A 22,186-nucleotide genomic window follows, 5' to 3' on the forward strand; every position below is an offset into this window, starting at 1 on the left:
CACAGCAAGTGTAGTTATTTAATATATATTCATTTGCTCTGCATTCAGACACACACATATGCATTTACACTGTACCAGAGACCCATTTTTTCCTGGACTCCACAAAGAAACAAGCTGCACCCCACATGTACAAGCAGATCCTGTTACTCGACTTTTACTGAAAGAACAAGCAGGAAGGCTTTTCATAACCTCACAACCAGAAATACAGGCAGGATTAGAGACGCTGCATGCAAACAGGTCGTGGTTTGGATTGGTGCTCCTCAAAAAGGCTTAAATATGTTAGCTGAGCTCTCGCAGTGTTTCGCCCTAGTTTGAGCAGACACAGTCCTCATACAACAGATGGATCCAGTCTGAATGGTGCTGGTCTCTCTCTGGGAGGATTCACCAAGAATGATTTGCGCTCACTGTCGTATCGTTTATTTTTATATGCTGTCTGTGTTACTTTAGAGCCTGATTTACTAAGAGAATTATGCAAATGAGGTAACAGTGCGAATGCTGTCGCAAAAATATCCACAGTTCCCTATCTTGCTGTGAGTGTTAGACTGTGGAAGTCACATCAGCTTACTATAGTATTCCATACTTTAAAGGCACTCTACAGCTGCAATCCATCACTGTGCTAAAAAGACTAGATTATAACACTCTATCCATCAATTGGATGAATAATTACTGCCATGAACAACAGCAAATGTACACAAGCACTCTTTTTAACTAAAATCTCCTGGATTTTGCTGGTCATATTAATCCAACGTTAACTGCGACAGGTAAATAGTGATGGGTTTAGTAAATTTATGTACTTTTTATGAAAAAGACATTTTGCTACAGTACCAAAAACTATACCATGGCAAAGTATCCTGCAAGGCAAGTCAGGTAATTCAGCTCCAACCTATTTAAATGGGTTAATGTTTGTAAAAAAGTGTATAAATAAAGGAATAAAGTCTAAAAACAGTAGTAACAAACTGTACTTCTCATGTACAAATCATGCTAAAAACATATTTTTTGATCCTGGTCTAATTAATATGCAGGCTCTTTTAACTGTAAAACTGTCACACACCAAGCCAACGGTCGGCTATAAACCAATGCTGGGCTGTCATTAGGTGCCTGTCGTCCTAGAGTTTAGTATCGGTTTGATCTCTTTCAGTGGCTTTTTCATCTGATTGAACATGTTGAATTGGTGGCGGAGGCTGTCGGTGAAAAAGATCACTCTGATTGGCTGTTCAACTACTGCAGGGAATGGAAAACGCAAGGGAAGAAAGAGAGCAAACAACTAATTGATTTTCATTGTTTTGCTTTGTTTGCAGTTTGTATATAAGCAGTCCTAGCTTCTTTGTTTTCCATTTTTGAATGATGAATAATATATAGGCTACTGCCACCTTCTAGTAGTATGGAGAGTTATTTTCTCTCACACAGGTGCAGAATGTATGTTGGCCAATTGCTATAGTTCTTGCAGTGTGTTTAAGTGCAACTTTTTGGCCCACACGCAGGCGACATGACAAGGATTTTTTTTTCTGTCACCTGGTTGATGTGGGCTGATTACAATCAGCCACATGTGTGTGTGTAACAGCACTCCAGTGATCACTGATTTAGACCTGTTTCATTAGCCTGCTCTTATTCACACTGATGATGCTTCATGAAAAAACGCTTCTCTGCTCGTAACTCCTCTCGTCTAAACAAGTCTACATGAGCCTGCTATTCATATTTAATGCCACTAAAACCAGCTGGGAATCTGGGCCAATTATCATTACTGAATGCTTCACACTCTCTCATACCCTACTGTAAAGAGAGAGGGAAGGAAAAGAGGTAGGAATGGAGAAAAACAAGGCTAGGGGGTTTGTTGAGACAGCTCTCTTCCATTAGCACCATGTTGCGTTCCCTCTGGGACATGAGGGTGACAGAGACCAGCACTCAAACTCACTGTTGACCACTTTACAGCATGTGTATGCTGGGACACATGGTCCGCCTGTGTGCTCTTCATGGGCAGCTGGGCAAGGGTAACAGGACATGTCTTGCAATGATGGATGGAGTACTGTAATGACCAAAACTGCACAATGACATCAAAAACTATTCCTGCTAGAAAGGATACATTAAAAATAATAATAATAAATAAATAGGTGCTATAGTTTTGCCATGTTTACTGGTAGGCTAATACCATGGGGTATTTTGAAGTAGGGCTGGGAATTTTTATGATCCTTCAGAAATTATTCTAATGTGCTGACCTGTTGCTAAAGACACATTTCTTATTATTTTCATTGTTAAAAACAGTTGTGCTGCTCAATATTTTTGTTGAAACTGTAATATGGCTTTTCAATAGAAAGTTAAAGAAATGGCATTTAGTCTATTTGAAATGAAATCTTTATCACATTTGATCAGTTTAATCCTTCATTAGTGTATAAATAATTTATTTTATAAAAAGAAAATTAATATATTAATATATTAATATATTAATATATATATTAGTGCTGTCAAATGATTAATCACGATTAATCACATCCAAAATAAAAGTTTTTGTTTACATATGCGTGTCTACTGTATATATTTATTATTTATACACAAATACACACACATACGATATATAGGCTACTTTGAAAATATTTACATACAGTATATTAAAATTTGTATATATAAATATATTTAATATATATATATAACGTTTCTTAAATACAAGCATGTATGTGTATTTAAATATCGTACACATATTATGTAAACAAAAACTTTTATTTTGGATGCGATTAATCCTTTGACAGCATATATATATATCTGCGTACTCTATTGCCACTTTTGCAACTTGAGTCATTACAACAATCTTCATATATTTCCATATTCCTGCTGCAAATAAAATAAAATGGTGCATGAATATATTAAGCATTCCATGGTACAGTATATAAAAGTACCACTATCACTGTACCAACAGCACATTTACTATTATACAGTATACTGCATGTTGCCGTCTTTGCTCATGGGCATTTCACTAGCAACTTCAGAAATGTGACGTGAAAGACAGCAGATGGGGAAATATCACTCCATTTCACACTTTAAAAGCCCTCAAAACATTTGTCACTCACATAACATCATGGGCATAACATTTAGACAGATGATTTATAGAGAGGATGTGCAACAAAATGTGAAACTACTGAATGACAAAAAAGAGGGCTTTGATTTTAGCCAATCCCCTCACCATATCTAACTCGCAACCGACTGACAGTTTAAGGATATTCTGATTAAACGAAGACATTTACAGACAAAGACAAAAAAATACAAATTTGTTTTAGAAATTAACGGTTCACCTCAAGACTAATTAATTTGTGCTAACAGTTCGATTCCATACAGACATCTCATTAGCAGCTACAGGCAACACATTTAGGTGAAATTTTGGGAATATTTTTTTTTTTTGAAATGTTATTAAAATGCTGAAATTTTACAGTGCTCTTGTCATGGTTATAACATTATATAAAGGTTAAAAAAACATTTCTCACAGTCCTTTACTAGCCTTTGTTCACCCAAAATATAATGTAAATGAACATTTATTTTTAATATTTTAAGTTTTCAGTTTATTTAAAGGTTACAAACATTTCTTAGAACCTTCAAAAGTAAAAAAAAATCCATCATGAGAACAGCTTGATAATGTTGATCTCAGAACGTTGCCTCAAGGTTATGAAAACAAACAAAACATTCTGTAAGAAATATTTATGGAATGTTCTTATAACTTTTATAAGAATGTCCCACGCACATTACTTTAAGAATGTTTTGTCCTGACATTTATATAACTTTTAAAAAACATTAGTGGAAGTTGTGAGAATGTTCCCCACTAGCTGGGTATTGGCTATCAATGAGCTTTCCCATTTCTTCCTTAGTTCCCTTCGGTCTTCTTGTGGCTGACTCTATTTTCTCTGACAGTGATAGTGATCTGTGGGTATCTGTGGGATAATAAAGGCTGGGTTTACATTAGGAACAGTATTCCATAAGGCGTCTCCTGATTCCCGCCTGCACCCCACAGGTGATAGTGTCTTTAATGACAGCACAACAGCAGCTATCTGGAGCAGTCTGTAGATACTGCGGATCCACTGAGATCCTGCTCCCTCATGGTCATTGTTGATCATAGATTTGCACTACAAGAGCACACACACACACACACACACACACACACCAAAAACAGCTGAAACAAACACATTCACTCAAATACACATACAAACCAAACCACTACATACAGGTTTGGAACAACATTATGGAAATTATTTTGAGTGGATATTCATTTTAGAAACAAAATGATATTCTATGCAAAGAAGAAATAATTGAAGATAATCCGACACCCAGGCACCCATGCAAACAAACCGCAGATTACGACTGGAGAGGGAGGATAAGGGCGATTTAATGAAATAGACATTTTTGGCAGTGAGAAATTAAGTGCGCGTTACACATCGTCAGCGTAGACATCAATAAAGGCAGGAACTGTGCGCTCCAGCTCACTGCAGTGGCTTCGGAGAAAGAGGCATTTAGTATTGAAACAGTCATAATGGCTGGTCACACTGTCACGCTGTTTTCCTTAATCTCATTCTGCTCTGTAATACATTTGACTTGCCGGCCCAGCGGCAGATTCAGCCGCAAATGAGAAGAGTATGTTGGGAAGATAAAGCACCGTCTCCAGCCCTCAGACGGGGAGAGGAGAGCTGCAGAGAAAAGACTGGCACCCAATGACACGTGCGAGGAGTCGTCAACAGGAAATGACATGATTACTCGTTATGTCAACAGGAGGCAACAGCAGAACAGAACCGGCACTGAAGACAGACAGTAATGAGGCCATTTTATGTAAGCAGAAAGGCGAATGTATGTAAATGCTGCACGCCAACACAACGGTATAAAGCAGCAGCTGTGGGCTTATGATCCAGTCAGCAACCTGCATTATGGGTAATTGCATGCAAAAATGGCAGCTGTATTTGCTGTACATCAGAAGTCAGCGCTCATATTCAATCCACACAACATTATGTGCGGGGACACATAAAGGCATGATTGTGTGAAAAAAGGGCTCAGTGGCTCCGTTCCAAAACCTAGTGAAAACTTACATAAGCAGCTCCCTTCTAAGCATCCTAACTGAAATGTAATGTCATAGGTGATTGATTTAAAATGTTCTGGAAGCAAACAAACATTGGTTTATATGAGCTTCACCCTATGAAAATACTTGACTCAGAATTGAATTCAACCAAGTTCGATATTAGCATGTTGCTAAGCTAATGTTGCAACACTCTAATAAACAAAAATACAGAACACACATAATATTGGTTTTGCCAGTAGCATGTTGCTAAGCTAATGCTACAATAATCAAACTTAAAAATACTTAGTACGCAAAAATATTGGTTTATAAAAGCCTCACTCCAGGAAAACACTCACAACAGCTTGACTCACAACTGATTTCAGAGTTTGGTGTTAGCACATTGCGACACTAATAAACATAAAAATACATAGCACACTAAATGAAAATACTCCCAATGGCTTAAATCAAAATTGATTTCAGTTGAGTTTGGCAATAACATGTTGCTAAGCTAATGTTACAATACTCAAACTTTATAAAAGCTGTACTCCATGGTAATACTCAAAACAGCTTGACTCGCAATTAATTTAATAAAAGTTTGACATTAGCATGTTGCTAAGTTAATGTTGCAACACTAATAACCATAAAAAATACATAGCACACAAAATATTGGTTTATACGTCTCAAATACTCTGCAAAATACACATAAGATTCAAGTTTGTTTTATTTATATAGCACATTTAAAAACAGCAAGCAAAGTGCTGAACAAACAAAGACATAGAACACACGGCAACCCACAAATTCAGAACATAAACTCACAATAAATTAAAAGCCAAATGAAAAAAAAAGGCTTTATAAGAGATGATTTAAAAATCTTTAAAGACTGTGCCAATTTGATATAGGCTAAAAGGCTGCTCCACAGCTCAGGGCCAGCAACCGCAAAGGCTCCCCTCTATGCTTTAACTGTGATCTGGGGACAGAGAGAAGTCTTTGATCAGCAGACCTTAGATTTCGTGTACCATTGTATGGATAAAGTTGATCAGATAGATAGCTTGGTGCCAGATTATTTATAAATTTAAAAACATAGAGAAGAATTTTGAAATCAATTCTAAGATGCACAGGTAACCAAGGCAACAATTTCAATATGGAAAAACAGTAATCTTTTATTTATCAACATATGTTACGATAAGGTTAAGGTTAGGGGTTAGTATTTGTTTCAGCAATATATTCAGCACTGTTATTGCCATGACTATTGAAATATTGAAAAGGTTTCGGAAATATCATGCAAATGCACCACTAGATTTCAACACATATATTATTCATAAGAAGGTGTGGCCTCATGCACTGACAGTCATCTTCAGTCAAGCATCAGTCAAGAATATAAATTTGCATTCATATATGTATATATATATATATATATATATATATATATATATATATATATATATATATATATATATAAAATCAACTTGCTACATCCTTGAACTGCAAGAATCGCACCTACTGCAACTCTGCATCACCAGTAGGCTTTCATAAATAAACTTCTGGCATCTGTCTGCTGTCAAGAAGTTCTGAAACAAGCTGTTTTTTGTTACGGTTCAGTTTTAACACATTTTTTTCCCCAATGAAAAGGAAGTCTTTATTAGTATGAACTTCTTTTGTATTTATCAATTTATTTTTGTCAAGGCATAAAAAGATCAAGAGTCATTTCATTGCTTTTTACCTAAAATGTAAAGTCATGAAGCATGGCACAAACATTGTTTGGTTGCAAGATACTCCTATGTCCATCAAACGGATCGGAGGCAAAGCTCAGCAATAATAAGAAATCATATCATAGAAGAGAAGAAATGAGAGACTTCATCAATAAGCTTCTCATAAAGTCAGCACAGCTCTTCCTGGAAGCCATAATCCCCCACACATGCAGGGAAAACACAATCACATTGTGACTTCTCATGTGATTTCTCGAGTGGGATAAACACTACCATTTCATGTGACATCAAGTTTCCCTTCCGTTCTGCTGTTTGCACAACCAAAAACCAACAACCAGTGTTGGGGAGTAACTAGTTACATGTAACACCGTTACGTAATTTAATTACAAAATTATTGTAACTGTAATTAGTTACGGTTACTACGAAAAAATGAGTAATTAAATTACAGTTACTTGTGAAATTTTTAACGATTACAAAGGGGATTACATTTGAATATTTACACACATCCACATACAGATTTAACTGATTTCTTTCCCAAATTGCGCTGACTATTCTGAGACATACCGCCCTAATAATTTCCGGGATGCGGAAATACAGTCTGGTTCGTAGAATCCAGTCATAAAAACGAAATGCCTAACGCGGACGGAATATCCCACATTTTGGATGACTAAATCAAAAGTAGGTCAGTACACTTGAATCAAAACATGACATGAACTAGTGTCTGTGAATATTAAGCCCCAAAAATGCAATAGCCTATAGGACTTGCACATTCTGCGTGTCTGTGTGGAAATCAGGCGCGGACTGGACACCGCGGAGAACCGGGACAATTCCCGCTGGACTGCCATCCGATTTTGCCCCACTATTTAATATCATTATTGTATAATTGCCTGCCGAATGTACTAAAGCGATCATTTGCGATTCCGCCATTTGTTAATTAAATCTCTAATAAGTCATTGAGTGTTAGTCATGACTCGCGCGCTCTCCGCGCCTCCGCAAAACGGTTTGGATCAGACTCAGAGTAATCAATGCGAGAGAGAGAGAGAGAGAGAGAGAGAGAGAGAGAGAGAGAGAGAGAATAGAGTGGACTACTGGAGCAGAGAAGCAGAACTCCTGTTCAGGGTTTCAGGTCAGTTTAATCTGTAAAGATGCTTTTTTGTCTTTGTTTTTTTATTTATTTAATCAAGCAGCAGCACGTTGCTCATCAGTCATCACTCAAAATACTATATAAGGGACATCATTATTATCAGTTGTAATGTTACAGTAGGAATTTATCTGAAAAAAAATCCGATTTTTTTTAAATAGGTTTAGGGGGAGCTACGACAGACAACAACACAACCCTTACGAAAATTTACATTTTAATATTTAACTATAAATCAAGAGAAAATGGTTACTATTGTTTAAATGTGGTAACCAAAAATTTAAAATTATTTTACAAATGTATTTATTTAAAAATAAATACAAATCCATTTGCAAAAAAACAAAAACAAAACAAGGTTATTTTACTTTTATATAGGCTAATAAAAGCAAGGTTAATTTTTGTAAGGGAAAAACATGACTCATGTACAGTATTAGGATTTTTCTATAAAGATATTGTAGTATTGTAGAGTATTGTATTGTAAAGTATAGTTTTGTTCAATCTTGAGTATTAAAGTCATGAAAGAGATGGATAACAGGGCAAAATAAAGAGACTGAAGAGAAAAATGGAAGTGAAGGTGCAGTTCAGGAGAGAACTTTTAATTATTTAGCATGTCCCCAAATTAAAGATTTAAACCTTTTTTATGTCAGGTCCATACAAAAAATAGTTTTGTCCATGAATTTGTTTGTATGAGTTTGAATTTTCCAGTCTGAATTTTTTTCCCAGTCCGCCCCTCCTGTAAATTAATGGCAAAGACATGGTTTCATTTACTACACATAGGCCTACTGAAGCTTGCAGTGTTTTCAACCTCTGCCATCTCAATATAGGAGTACACGAGCACATAATTTCTAGAACTGCTTTGTGTCACTTAATGTGCTTTTTACTTATTTTGAGAAAACTATCATCATATACAAAAAGACAGCAGTTTAAAAAAAACACCAATGTTTCAGGAGTTTATTACACAGAATATGTCACATGCTTATTAGATAACTGTATTTAAGTTGATGTATATGCTTTTATTTATTATTCTTTAATTTTCACAAATTTAGAAAAGTAATCAAAAAGTACTCAAAAGTAATTAGTTACATTACTTTAATAAAGTAATTGAAAAAGTTACACTTCTATTACATTTTAAACAGGGTAACTTGTAATCTGTAACCTATTACATTTCCAAAGTAACCTTCCCAACACTGCCAACAACACACTAATTAAATTAGACATCAGCTTCAGAGATGCAACAGGAAACGATGAAGAGGGAGAGAAAGCAAGGTGACCTCATCATTGGCTCTGACCTCAAGAGTGTTTGAGGTCTCTGGTTGACTCGGCTCAATACAGGACTGCCGTGACATTTGTTAGTCAGATCTGACTGAAGTCTTCCTGTCAGGGTCACATAAATAAATACTGTTCCTTTTGCTCATAGTTCTCCCAGGAGTGAGTCTTAATGAGTTGCTCTGTTTTATTCTAATTTATAATAACCAGCACATACTCATCTTAATTACCTACACAGCACCTCCAGCTAAACAGCCACCTCAGTCCCTATGGACCATCCTGCAGTCTTGTGCCTGCGATTACAGATTCATCAGACAATTAGAAGACTCCCCAAATGCTAGAAAGACACTTTAGCCACTAAAGTTCACACCTCTGTCACATATTTTAAAGCTGGATCGGTGAAAAATTATTGGGTTTTTGCATTTCATGTTTTTAAAAGCATTCCAGTTGGAAACTGGTAAAACACCTACTCTAAATTGAATATCTGTGATGAAATTTGCCAAAGTACATGGCTAATTTTGAATGGTTGTCAATGAGCTAACAGGATAGACTGGGTTGATAAGATGGATCAACTTCTTTCCTTCTTTCAAAAAAAGAAAGAAAGAAAGAAAGAAAGAAGTGATAATATCTACAATTCTACAGTGATGTTTCCCTTACAAGACTGCATTGCTTATAAATAACCTTAACATTGTAATTCACAACCTGAACGAACTGTATGGTATTTAAGAGTGCAGATTTCTTGATTTCAGAGGTTTTGTACATGTCCTCTAACAGAATGTAGCCTGCAGGAAGGATTAGTTCGGTAAAACAGATCTCTGGCAGAGCATGTGGCCATCCTCCACTCAGGAGAAGAAGAGAGACTTGGGAAGACAGAAGGAAGAAAGGCTTGTCTTAACTGCCATGTTCTAGAGGCAGTCCTGAGGGAGCTCAGGGAGTCTGTCTGGGCCTGTGTGGACACAGCTTGTAATAGAAATACTGAGCCAATCCGACATACAGATCTGCGACAGAGGAAGTGAGATGGACAGTAAAGGATAGATGGGGAAAGAAAGATTCCTTTGGTACGTGTGTATAGAGAGTGAATATCGGACACTAAATCCCCTCTCCTAGAGAGAGTGTAACACAAGACTTCGGCTCTAGCAGTGGATGAGGCACGTAAGTGCACAGAGAGAGACGGTCCCCTCCTTTAACATCAAATACAGCAGAAAGAATCAGGAGGTCACAAATTGAATTAGACCGGAAGAAAGGGCCAGGCCTGGACCTGCAGGAAACAGCACTCCAAAGATACACAATTACTGCTTGTTTGCTTTAATGTGTGTGGGGCAAGACGTGTGTGCCTCTGTGTGCTGTATTGATGTGTTCTGTTGCAGTGTTACATCATAGCCAGCCAATCACAGCTCATACATGTGACTTCCTTCAGTTTAGAAAACAAATAAAGGAGTGCTGCTGAAATATAACAAGACTGTACCATTTATTGAATATTTGTCAAATTGGCACGACAGTGAGGATTTTCTTGCCTTGCCAGCAGTTCAGATTTCTTCAAATGCCCTGCTAACATTTTCACTGGCTCAAACATAAATTTGTTATTATGAAATTAAAAATTACATTTGCATTTATAAATGTAATATGTCTCACTATAAATGCACCATTTTTATTACGTATTTATTGTTTAATTAAAAAATATATATATTATATAAGAATATAATTTGTAAATCATATTTGGTGTTTTCTTTATAAATAATATTTGCAGCTAAATATTATACAGCAATAAAATTCATGAACATCTTTCCTGAAAAATAGCGATTGACTATCACAAGTCAGTTCTGACAACAATCCAAATGACACAGAAAACCAAATGTTTAAATTTAATTCACATGATCACTGTAAGATCTGACCCAATAGGTCAAGTTCTGTCAATCAGTCTGAAACTCTCACACTGGTCCTGGGCCAGCGTGCCATCCTTAATGTTGAGCGTTGATTTTTTGGCAGTAATGTACAATGGATTCATTCATTACAGTGACAGTGCTGAGCCAACCACTAAAAATCACACAAAATCTATACACTCTAAATAACAGTCAATACCGTATATTGAAAAAAAGAAGAAGAAAAAAACACACCAGCTTATTCTTCCGTAAACCCAAATGTAAGGTTAGAGTGTGCTTAAAGCAGCAGTTCTGAAACAGGAGGCCTCAAAGGGGGCTGCAAAATGGCTTAGAATCATTAAAGAAGACAAAACCAGCTTGTAAAAAAGCTAAAATAGCTATAAATCTACACATACACTGACATCTTTTTCTTTTTTAAAAGGGTGGTTGACTGCTTTTGTTCTAAGCTAAAAAATGCATTATATTACACACAGTTTACCTTTATTCTACACTGCTCTGTCCCTTCTCCTATGAACGCTCTGATGATTTATGAAGCCCCTTCCTCAGAAATACGCAATAAATAGGCTTATATTGGTTAACTGGCCCAGTGTGTTGTGATTGGCTAAACTTCCTGGTGCAATCGTGAAATATCACGCCTCTCACGCTTAGTGGCATATGCTCTAGTTGTATTGTAAACAATGACATTGTCAATATGGCTTATCAATCTGAGACCAAAGAGACCCAGAGAATATTAGTGAAGAGGGTCGAGCACAACCTGTGCAAGCACAGCTCTTACAGGACATTTCAGAACGTATGTTCAGAATGGTAGCATTTTTGTAACAGTAAAAAGTGTCGGCCAGCAAGTATTGTTGAAAACATATTGTTCCTCTAGAAAACCCAAATATAAATTGGCATAGTCAGGAGCCATAGTGGCCCCCATGGCGGTGCCCTCAACCTGCAAATAATATTGATTTTCAAATAGGAAATAGTTTTTAGTAAGTACCATTTCATCCATTTCAGTGATAAATTTAGTCGGTAGACCCTCATCATCAATGCGCAAATCGAGAAAATGTTCTAAAGCCAGTAGGCCCTCATGATATGGGATGTTAGTATACAACGAGGTCACATCCATGGTTGCTAATATAGCATCACAACAAAGATTTTGCAGAGTTGCTAGACATTGCAGGAAATCAGCAGTGTCTCTCAAATAATTTGGAAGGGAAATGACTAAAGGTCTCAAAACAGAATCAACAAAATTTGAAAGAGGTTCAGTAAGACTATTGTTTCCTGCTACTATAGGTCGTCCCGGTGGATTGACCAAACTCTTATGTACCTTAGGTAAGATGTAAAAGACAGGTCTAGTCGGAGAATGATTCAGCAGATATTGCTTCTCTTTATCAGAAATTAATTGATGAGCATGTGCTTCCTGAACAAATTTCTCGACCTCACCTTGAAACCGAGTCGTAGGATCTGATGGCAAAACTCGGTAATAATTTGTATTATTGAGTTGACGAAGAGCCTCATTATTGTAGAGTGCTCGAGGCATAATCACCAAACCACCTCCTTTATCAGCAGGTTTGATGACAATGTCTTTATTCCTACACAGTTCATCAAGAGCTTCTTTTTCAGAATGTGTCAAATTTGACTTATGGTTCCTAAATGATGTCTGTTAATAAATTAGTCACATCCCTTTCCACTAGCCTAAAATAAGTTTCAATAGATGGATTAGACACAGGTGGACAAAAAGTACTTTTAGGCTTGAATTTCTCTCGACCATTGTGATTGTACACATTCAATTGATCAGCTTTGTCATTTTTGTACCAACATTTCAATCTTGAAATGTTGTTGAGTGACTCCTCTTACTCCCACGTCTCCCAAGATGGGTGGTGGTGGTCTTCTGCGAAGTGGGTATTTGTGTGGCGATCTTAGATGCTTTTCTGTCTCGCTGGCATGGTCTAAGAAATCCACTTCACTATCACCACTGGATGCAGAAGTATGCCGAGTCTCATCTTCAAACCGTACCCTCCTTGGGGATCTTGAAAACGTGCTGTTGCGATTAAGCCAGGGATAAACTCTACTTTCTTTATAATCTAAAGTGTCTCTGCGAAGTTTACGGATCTTCTTCTGTTGTATACCTTGTTCCACCAAGGAAGTGTCCAGTAATTCCAATTGTTGGTTAAATTTAACTTCACTGTGAGATGCTATAATTGAGGCTTTGGTTTCTTCAATTTCTTCTCTCACCTTCTTTAGTTCCCTCTGTGTGAACTCAACAACAAGAAGAGTGAGATCCAGTGAAACCTTGTTCATGATCTCACACCATTTCTTGCAGAACTCAGAATCTCCACCACCAATAGTGGGTGCCTTTTGTATTCTGAGACCTCTGGGAATTCTGCTTGCTCTCCAGTATTCACTTAAAGTTGAACCATGTAAGGTGTACCGGATCTCTTTCTCCAAAAGGTACTTGTTATGTTTCATAGATTTTTGAATTGTCTCTGAATGCAAAACATTGGTTTCAGCTCTAGGAAAAAGGATATTCTCAAAATCTTCAGGGTTGTAGGTGAAGGTGGTAGCCTTGGAGTCTGTGATTAAATTGATTTCAGCAAATGACGACATCTTCAATTGGAAGGGCAGCATACAAAAAAATCATGTAAAACTAGAAAAAATATGTAGCACTCCAAACATAAAAAAAGTTCTTGTACTACAGGTGCGTAGAGCCAATGGCATTGGAATGAACAAGAGGAGTGGCTAGCCGCACACTGATCCACTCAAGACTGGAAGTCTACAAAAAAATATTTTATTTTTCAAATGCAAAGTGCAAAGTGCATGTGGGTTAAAGACAGAATGGACACCAGCAAACGTTTCAGCACATTGCTATCTTCAGTGCTCCAGCAAGTATTGCACATTTTTAAAACTTCCTGTAACTATGTGAAAAATATCTGTCTTTCTATACACAAAGTGTACAGCTGGAATACAGTTCATTGACGAATTGACGAGAGAGAGAGATGCAGAACAGAGCGTGTGCAGAGCAGGGGATGCTAGGAACAGGATTAAGAACCAATGCTTTAGAACATTGATTTTTAAACTTGTGAATCCATTAGAATTGTTAGAAGACAGAATCGCGATTCATATATGAATAGATTTTTTTTCCTACACCCCTAGATTTGAGGGCATGGCAACAACTCTTCCTCTTCTCTAAAGTAGTAAATCCCCCTTAGCTGCTTGTTTCCTGGGGTAGGCTTTATGTAAATTTCAGGGTTTGTGATGTCCCCGATCTGGGAAGTAACTCATTGTAGGCAGGCATTAAACTGCCATAACTTTAAAAGACAGTATCTTTGTCTGAAGCTAGTTAGTGTTTAATATTGCTGTTTGAGCATAAACAATACCTGCAAAGTTATATTGTTGTAACTTTGCAGATATTTTTTATGCTCAAACAGCAATATTACACACTAACTAACTTCAGTGAAATCACAATCAACCACCTCTTTAATTTATTCTCTTAAATCTATCATTATGATTTTAGAACCAGGCTTCTTGTTGTCTTGTAAAACCTAGATACGGAATTTTAAAAGTGTGATTTCTAGACCTGGAAAAGTCATGGCAGCTAATAAAATTTTAAGAAGTCATTTCTATAGTGAACATAAATTGCTAACTGTGAATAAAAACTATTTAAAAGAAAAACTTCTTAACATCACAAATGATACACAGCTGAAAAACACAAATTAATTATTCTTTAAGCGAAGGATTTTGGAATTTAATTAATTGTTTATAATGAGTTTATTTCATTATTTAAACAATTTCACGCTGGTTTGACCACCAGCAGTTTTGTCATTACACCAGAAGTACCAATATCACAGTCTAGATTCAGGCCTTTGATTATTGTCTCGGACAATGAGGGGCCTTGGAGTCAAAAAGGTTGAGAACCACTGGTTTAATATCTCCGCAGTTCACACACATTTGAACTTGTTTCCTCATTGAGCTCCTCATTATGAAACAAGAACGAATGCCTTCGCTTTATGACCATTCGCTCCAACAGAGAAAGACACTTCCCACATCCAACTTCATTTATCTTCAATTTCATATCTGTCTCGTCTCTAAATGGGAATTCACATTGGTAAATACGCCCATGTGTGCACAGAGCTGACAGTAATTGCTTGTGGTTTTACAAGTGTTCCAGACATGGGAAAACAATGATCACACGAGTGCCCTACAGGCCACGAGCGCATCTCTGGCCCATGCAATGGCAGTAGAATAGGGTCGTGATCCTTGGCTTTGTCCTCTGGCTTTCCGCTGAGCCTCTGTGCCATGTCAAAAAGGCCCCAGGGCTGAGGACGATAAGCCAACTCCAGGGACATGGAGTGGCATATGAGCCTCTAAGCCAAAGAGGCCTCACCCGCCAGCCCTCCTTTCACCATCTGCCCTTCCAGGAAAGGTTAAAGAGGACTCGAGCAGGAAGCATTGATTTCAACGATTTGGAGACCGTTCTAGTTGGAAAGGATTAAAGAGGTACCTGCTGCTCTGGCAGTGGCAGGGCTAAATGAAAGGTCTGGTTACTGTTGTTTATGGCCATGTGCTAGGCTTCCGTGCCTAGATGCAGGTGGATTATTCTCTACCTGAGGAGAGTAAACAGTCACACTTGCCAGTTTCTTTCTCTACTTCGGGTTCATCTAGTGTGGGTGGGCGAGTTGGTGTATGGGTAGGTGAGGTTAAGAAACATTTCCATAATAGTAATAATGCTTGAATGTGCCTGTACAGTGGAGAGGAGATTTCTCATGTGGATTGTGGATGAATTGCTCATGTTTGGAATAGTTAATCCAAAAGAGAAAATAGTTTTTCTATTTTTCTCTTTTTTTTTCTTATTTCCTTCCAGAGCTTTTGTTCTTCTGTGAAACATAAAAACAGACAATCTGAAGACTTGGTTCCATGTATTTGCAATGAAAAAGGACCCGAATCATGATTCATCAATATGTTTCATCACATTTTCATAAAATGTATCTCGCATCTAGCAGGAAAAAGGGTATAACCACACGAATGCAAAACTCACATGCTCTGGGTAATCTTATTAATGTGTAAAGATTCAAATTTATATGTAGATAAATGTTACCGGTTTTTATACTAAGCAATACCAAGTTTCCAGAATTCCCTTTAAGATTTTATTTTTTGTTATTTAATTTTTTTGTTATGTCAATAATTATGTTTCTTCTTCTTTTTTATTAGTTATGAAGGGTTTTATGGTGGTTGTCATTAACATTATATCAGTTAATGAAATATATGTTTTAATTTAAATAAATGGTAAAAAAAAATTGCTACTGTTTACATACACAAGCAAAATTAACAAGAAAATAAAATTTTACTACCTTTCTGCTTCAATATTTCACATTTAATTGCAGGTGTTACTTGCCTCTTCTTTGCTATTATTTGTGAATTTACTACAGCAATTTCTAAGTGAAAACGGCTTCAAAGTAAATCCAACTCCTTTTTTTTTCAGTGACTTTTAATATCCCACTATAATAAATAGAGTCAACTGTAAGTAGTTTGAATCCCCTGAAATGTAAACAGCTCATCAGTCAAAACCTTACTACGTTCATTTCATCTTCACAACCAGCCTCACAAAGCAAAATTGCAATTTGAAGTGGGACTATATAATTGTGGTGGGTGACGGGAGAGTGTTCAGAAAACCAGCTTGAAAACAATCACAATTTCACCATTCCATTCAGTGTTGCAAGCACCACAGAAATGACACACTTCACCTTCAAGATCTCTTCATGTTTCTATGATGGATCTCTACAAGATGCGAACCCGCCCTCTGTATGTTAATCACCACTGATATTCAGCGCCAAAAGTGCCTGTTCCCGGATGTGAACACGGGGCAGCACGGTGGAAATCGCTGTCTTTCCGTCTCATTAATTTTCCTTTCAAACAGAGATCCGGCAGGTCCATGGCTCTTTAGTCCCATACATATTTAATGCTCCGGGGAAGAGGATGCAGAGGGCCGGATTCTGCTCCCTCTGCAGTCACCATGGCTTAGACAGTGAATAAAGTGCCCTTACAAAGTCTCACTGTCGTGCTGTCAAGAGGGCAGCATCTCGCCAAAAATGTCATTATCTCTCCACTTGTGTGCAACAATGTGCAGGCCACAAAGGTGAGGAGGCGAGCAAACACACAGGGAGAGGGAGAAGATGAGGGAAAGATGTTTTTAAAAAGAGAAAAAAAGAGACAAAGAGAGACATGATTGTTTCCCCCGAAATATAATTTCACTTCATGAAGCACAGGGGTCATTAAACTGATGTTCCACAATTCAAACACAAAGAGCAGTGCTTGTGCAAAGGTCACACGAACATAAGAATAGATTTGCAATTTAGATTATGTTAAAAGGCTGCCAACTCCCCCAAATTCAGTTTTTTATTTCATTATGACTGCGTGATACTTCCAACACTTTCTAGTCTGCATTCCACTCACTGATTAGATGATGAAAAGGAGGAGGACAAATTAATTCTGAGTATGGGTCACCATACCTGGCTGTATGTCACATCACTTTTAAAAAAAATGTTAATAAAATGTTATAGAACTTTGCAACACCTAGAACTGAATACAGCTTTAATTATATATTTAAGACTGTTGATAGGGAGAAAATGAGCAGAAATACGGATTGTTTTTGTTCTGCATTGTCAGTGTGTCTTATTCTGGAAATACTAGTACCAGTATGTATTTTGTGCTTGTTTCAGCACCATGGACAGGTACCAAATCACTCTCAAATGTAAACCTGAAGATAAACAAATGCATATAGGAAGCAAGAGAGACAGAGAGAAAACAAACAAACAAACAAAACGAAAGAGAGGCAACAATCTGCTGCACACCCACTGAAACCCTGTACAGTAGTGGGTAATGTATGTTACAAAGTGTCCTGCTGTCCGTTTGGCAGGACATTTTGCCCTTGTTTTCTCATCGCACATCACAAGAAATATGAACTATGTGAACTATATAAAAATGTTATTGTTTGGGAATGGCATGTTTCATATGCTGTTCACATGTTTCATATGCTGCTCAGTAGTCTAATGCTCTGTTAAGGTACAGACTAAAAGCAACAGTCCTATTTCATGCATGTGCAACAGCAACATGATTCATCACCATGACTGAAGAGGAATAGAGAAAAAACCTGAACAATGACTGGAACAGAATAGCCTTCCGGGGATTACGCAGAAAAATCACTGCTGCACTATTAACGTTATTGAAATTCCATAAAGCACTGCGCCACCTCTCTCTCACTCGCTCTCACACACAATCTTTGTGATTTCCTATCTCCTCCTAGATCGCAGGACACCTAGGACCATAAATCTCAGACTGTTTCAAATAAGAGGACATGCCCTCAGATTCATCCTTCCACACTGAGGTAATTGCCATCTTTGAAAGGAGTCCCTGTGGATAAAAACATCTTAAACAAACCTAAGAAGGTTTGCTGCTTTAAGCAGGTCTTTTTGCATTGCTATCTGAAAGGTGCCTAAAACCAATTCCCAATTCTACTCTGAGTTAGCAGAGAACATCACACAAAACACTTTAAACTGCACGGTACCAAAAAGAACCACTACATTACCATGGACATTCACCATGTTATTATTTTAAGTACCATTGTATTTACATGACACTTCACAGCAAATGAATAAAGCTATCATTATATATAGTGATGTCACTATATATAAGATACCACAGAACTACCATTTGATACTTGACCAACGTATTCCCACATTTGCCTGTTTCAGCTAGTGCTGTCACTTGTGCACACTCACAATAACTAGCAATATAGTATACCAAACTGATGATTTTATATATATTAATTAACCAAATAATATCTGACTTTTTTATTTTGCATATTTATAAAAATGCTGAAACATCTAGCTAAACTGGGAGCTTTGAGTTTAGTTGAGATGTTTTCTTCGAGCTGCCTTTTTGTGTAGCTTGCCCATCAATTCTCATTTGTGTCATGAATAGGTAGGCTTTAGTGGATTTGAATAATATTTAGGAATCATCTGAACACACCCCACGGTAAAGACATATTGCTGGAGGTTCAAATAAGCTCCTTTCCATTTACCCCAAACTTGTGCATTGAAGGTGCCCAAAAAAATCCACCTCCAGTCAGGGGCGCCGGACTGGGGGTAAAACCAGTACTGATTACCAGGGCCCCAAAGGAAGAGAGGGCCCTTGAAAAGTCTGGAATATATATTTTCAGGGGGGGGGGGGCATTAGGACTGCCTAGTCCTAAAAACAAGATCCAGGCAAGGGCCCGGGATCTTGTGCAGCGCCTCTGCCTCCAGTTAATCCACAAGTGCGCGCGCACAGTGTATCCGCGCACGTTCTCGCGCGCAGATGACAAAACAGCGGACCGTACACATGTAAGAGCTTTTTTTCATATGCTTAACGTGAAAGAAATGTGACAGCATACCTGACGAGCTTCTGTTAGAAGCCGTCAACAAACAAACCAACACCATAGGAAAGGCAGCGTACGCCTACCGTGCACTCTTCCATACACGTCCGCATCGAATATACATCCGTTTCATATTTCTGAACCAAAAGCTCAAACTCTCGGTATTTCCCCTGAGCTCGTCGGTCGAAGCGTTGGTAAGCCTGGACGCACTGGCTGCATCCCGACGCATTAGCCATGTCCAGACTACATGTCAAATTGTCCGGACTCGTAAACCCGTGAAACAAATCCAAAAGCGAGTAGGAGTTACAAAAAGAAAGATAGAAATCGCTCAGGTTCCACTCGGAGAGGCCCGAGCATACGGCTTCCGCCTCGTCAAAAGTCAAGCAGTTTTTGGAGAAGCTGTCAGGATGACAAGTTTCAAGTCTCCACAGAGGTTTGGTAGAATTGCCTATAAAAATAAGACTCTGCTCTCTCTGATGGCTGGATGAAAGTATATGGTTCGTGTGCTCCAGCCGTTTGTCTCGCGTCCTCGTCAGTTTCGCCTCGGCGCAGAACCACAGATGATCAGAGAGCAAAACGGTGATAAACAAAAGAGAGGCTAAGGACAGTCGCCATCTCTGGGCCCTTTCCGAATCGGTAAATAATGGCTTTTCGTCCTCTCGGGGTGCGAAGCAGATTTTTAAGCTTTCATCTTGCTGCCGACACGTCCAAGCACCCCTGGTCATATTTCAGGAAAGAGCAGCACTGGCCGACTCCACCGTGACGGCTCCTCTGCCACAAAATGCATTGATTTGAAATGTTTTCTTCCCGTTCAACAGCGCTCCCGGCAGCTGTATCCGACTCTCTGGGCTAGATGAAGCCACGCGCGGTCATATCTCCGTTATTGGCATGGCTCGCCGGAGAAAAAGCGCTTTCTGTGTGACAACATGCCTCCTCTGTTCCCGTATCTCCTCAAGGGAAGGCGAGATGCTGAACGAGCTGCTCTTTCCCTATCTGGGCGGACTGCCTTCGATCTTTTCTGCTGTTCATCATCATCATCTTGGGTCCTGTGTTAAGTTGCCGCCATGTTCGTCTTGAAACACTTTTTGGGGAGCTGGGTCATTTGCGTCATCTCCATCCTAGCGCAGTAACACAGATCTACAGACTACAGGAGATGGATATCCGCGTGCGCGCGCACACGCACTCACACACTCACTGGACGTGTCAATATGAGAGATCACCCATAATAAATGCACATTTCCCAGTACGTGTTTAGAATTCAAAGCCGTCCACCCCCTTGTCCTTCCTCTTGTCCACATTCATAGTCCACTCATCTTCAGGTTCCAGTCACGTTTCCGTCAAAAGCAATCCGTATTACAAGCTCCGAGCAGAATAAAATACGCAGTGTGGACGTTTAAAGACGCAATGGCGTTAAATAACTGCGTTTTGGCGGTGCGTAATGTCCTTTAAATGCGCAAAGACGGGAGGAAAAGGACACCACAATATGTTGCGTAAACGAGATGAAACGACATTTGTATGTCTCGTTCATCCAGTTCAGGCTGAAGTTTATTAGTATGCAGCGTGTAACTGTGTGTAAGGAGCCGGGCACAGGAGAGACAACTGGGCGTCAAAGCAGCACGTTGGAAAGCAAGCGCGGAAACGTGAGGAGAGAGTGTGTCTGTGTGTGTACGAGAGAGAGGGAGAGAAAGAGAGACTGAGAGAGAGACAGATACTGTATATTTGTCCTCTAACAGTCCAACATTGTGCGGCATGGCCCGGTTTGATTGCATTTGAAAGCAAACAAAGTGTGCACGCATTGCACAATCACCACGCGCTTGGCTTCCACTTTTCTGCCTGTATTTGGGTGCTGAACGTGAGGAAAGAGCAGAAGCTGTCATGTAAATAAGTGTTTTTCCCCATTTACACACTTTAACTCACCAAAACACTGTTAGATTCTATTGCTTGGAGTAGCCTACCAAGTATGTAGTCCTTTCCTTAAAATTGCACCCCATAGACAAAACTTCCTGATACCAAAATAAAATGTTTATTTGATTGCATTGGTATTATTAATATAGTTAACAAATATAGTAGAATATTAACTCATATTATTATTTAACATAAATTAATATTTATAAAGCAAAAGAGTTCAAATTTTGGAGCATGTCCCCTTAATAACTTAATGCCCCAATATTCTAAATCAATGTGTAATAAATAAAGTGATACATGATAAGCATTAATGTTTTGTCAGCATTCTATAAAATGATGATTCTAAAATGTTCCAGCAGTGTACTGTACTGTTTCTATGGTTACCATAAGGTTATCATTATTTATCACTTTATTATAGATTTACATGTCACAGAAATGTCAAGTGTTTTTATTTATTTATATAAATTTTTTTATTTATATGGGCATCATTTGTCATTTGGATAACTGCGCTAAGGACAGCACAAGATTATACCTGAAAACAGATTTCATCTATAAAATATTTTATTAAATGAGGAGCATACATTAATGAAAAATAAAATGTCAGAAGGAGTTTGATTTTATATATATATATATATATATATATATATATATATATATATATATATATATATATATATATAAATGTAAATATAACAGAGCTATGAGGTTAAAATACCCCAAAGCCTGAGGCAAAAGCCCCCGGGGTTACAGACTTTAGCCTGGAGACACCATGTTTTGCCTTTCTATCAGTAAAAATTAGGCTGTGAGGCAACTGACATACAGTAGAGTCAATAGAAGGTCCTATACATCACATTTTTCTAACCAGATGCTTTC

The 22,186-nt window shown here is 38.0% G+C and overlaps 1 protein-coding gene across 1 annotated transcript in view; it reads right to left on the reverse strand.

Annotated features, from left to right (window-relative positions):
* LOC132094985 (NALCN channel auxiliary factor 1-like) overlaps positions 1–21,619 on the reverse strand; it is a 149,257-nt gene extending 127,638 nt beyond the window's left edge. The window contains exon 1 of the mRNA XM_059499693.1: positions 19,495–21,619. Coding sequence (XP_059355676.1) covers positions 19,495–20,133 — 639 coding nt within the window. The 5' untranslated portion in view covers positions 20,134–21,619. The remainder of the gene's footprint in view (positions 1–19,494) is intronic.
* Between the last annotated feature and the right edge of the window lie 567 nt (positions 21,620–22,186).

The sequence above is a fragment of the Carassius carassius genome, chromosome 19 (genome assembly GCF_963082965.1).
Source record: "Carassius carassius chromosome 19, fCarCar2.1, whole genome shotgun sequence".
Lineage (NCBI taxonomy): Eukaryota > Metazoa > Chordata > Actinopteri > Cypriniformes > Cyprinidae > Carassius > Carassius carassius.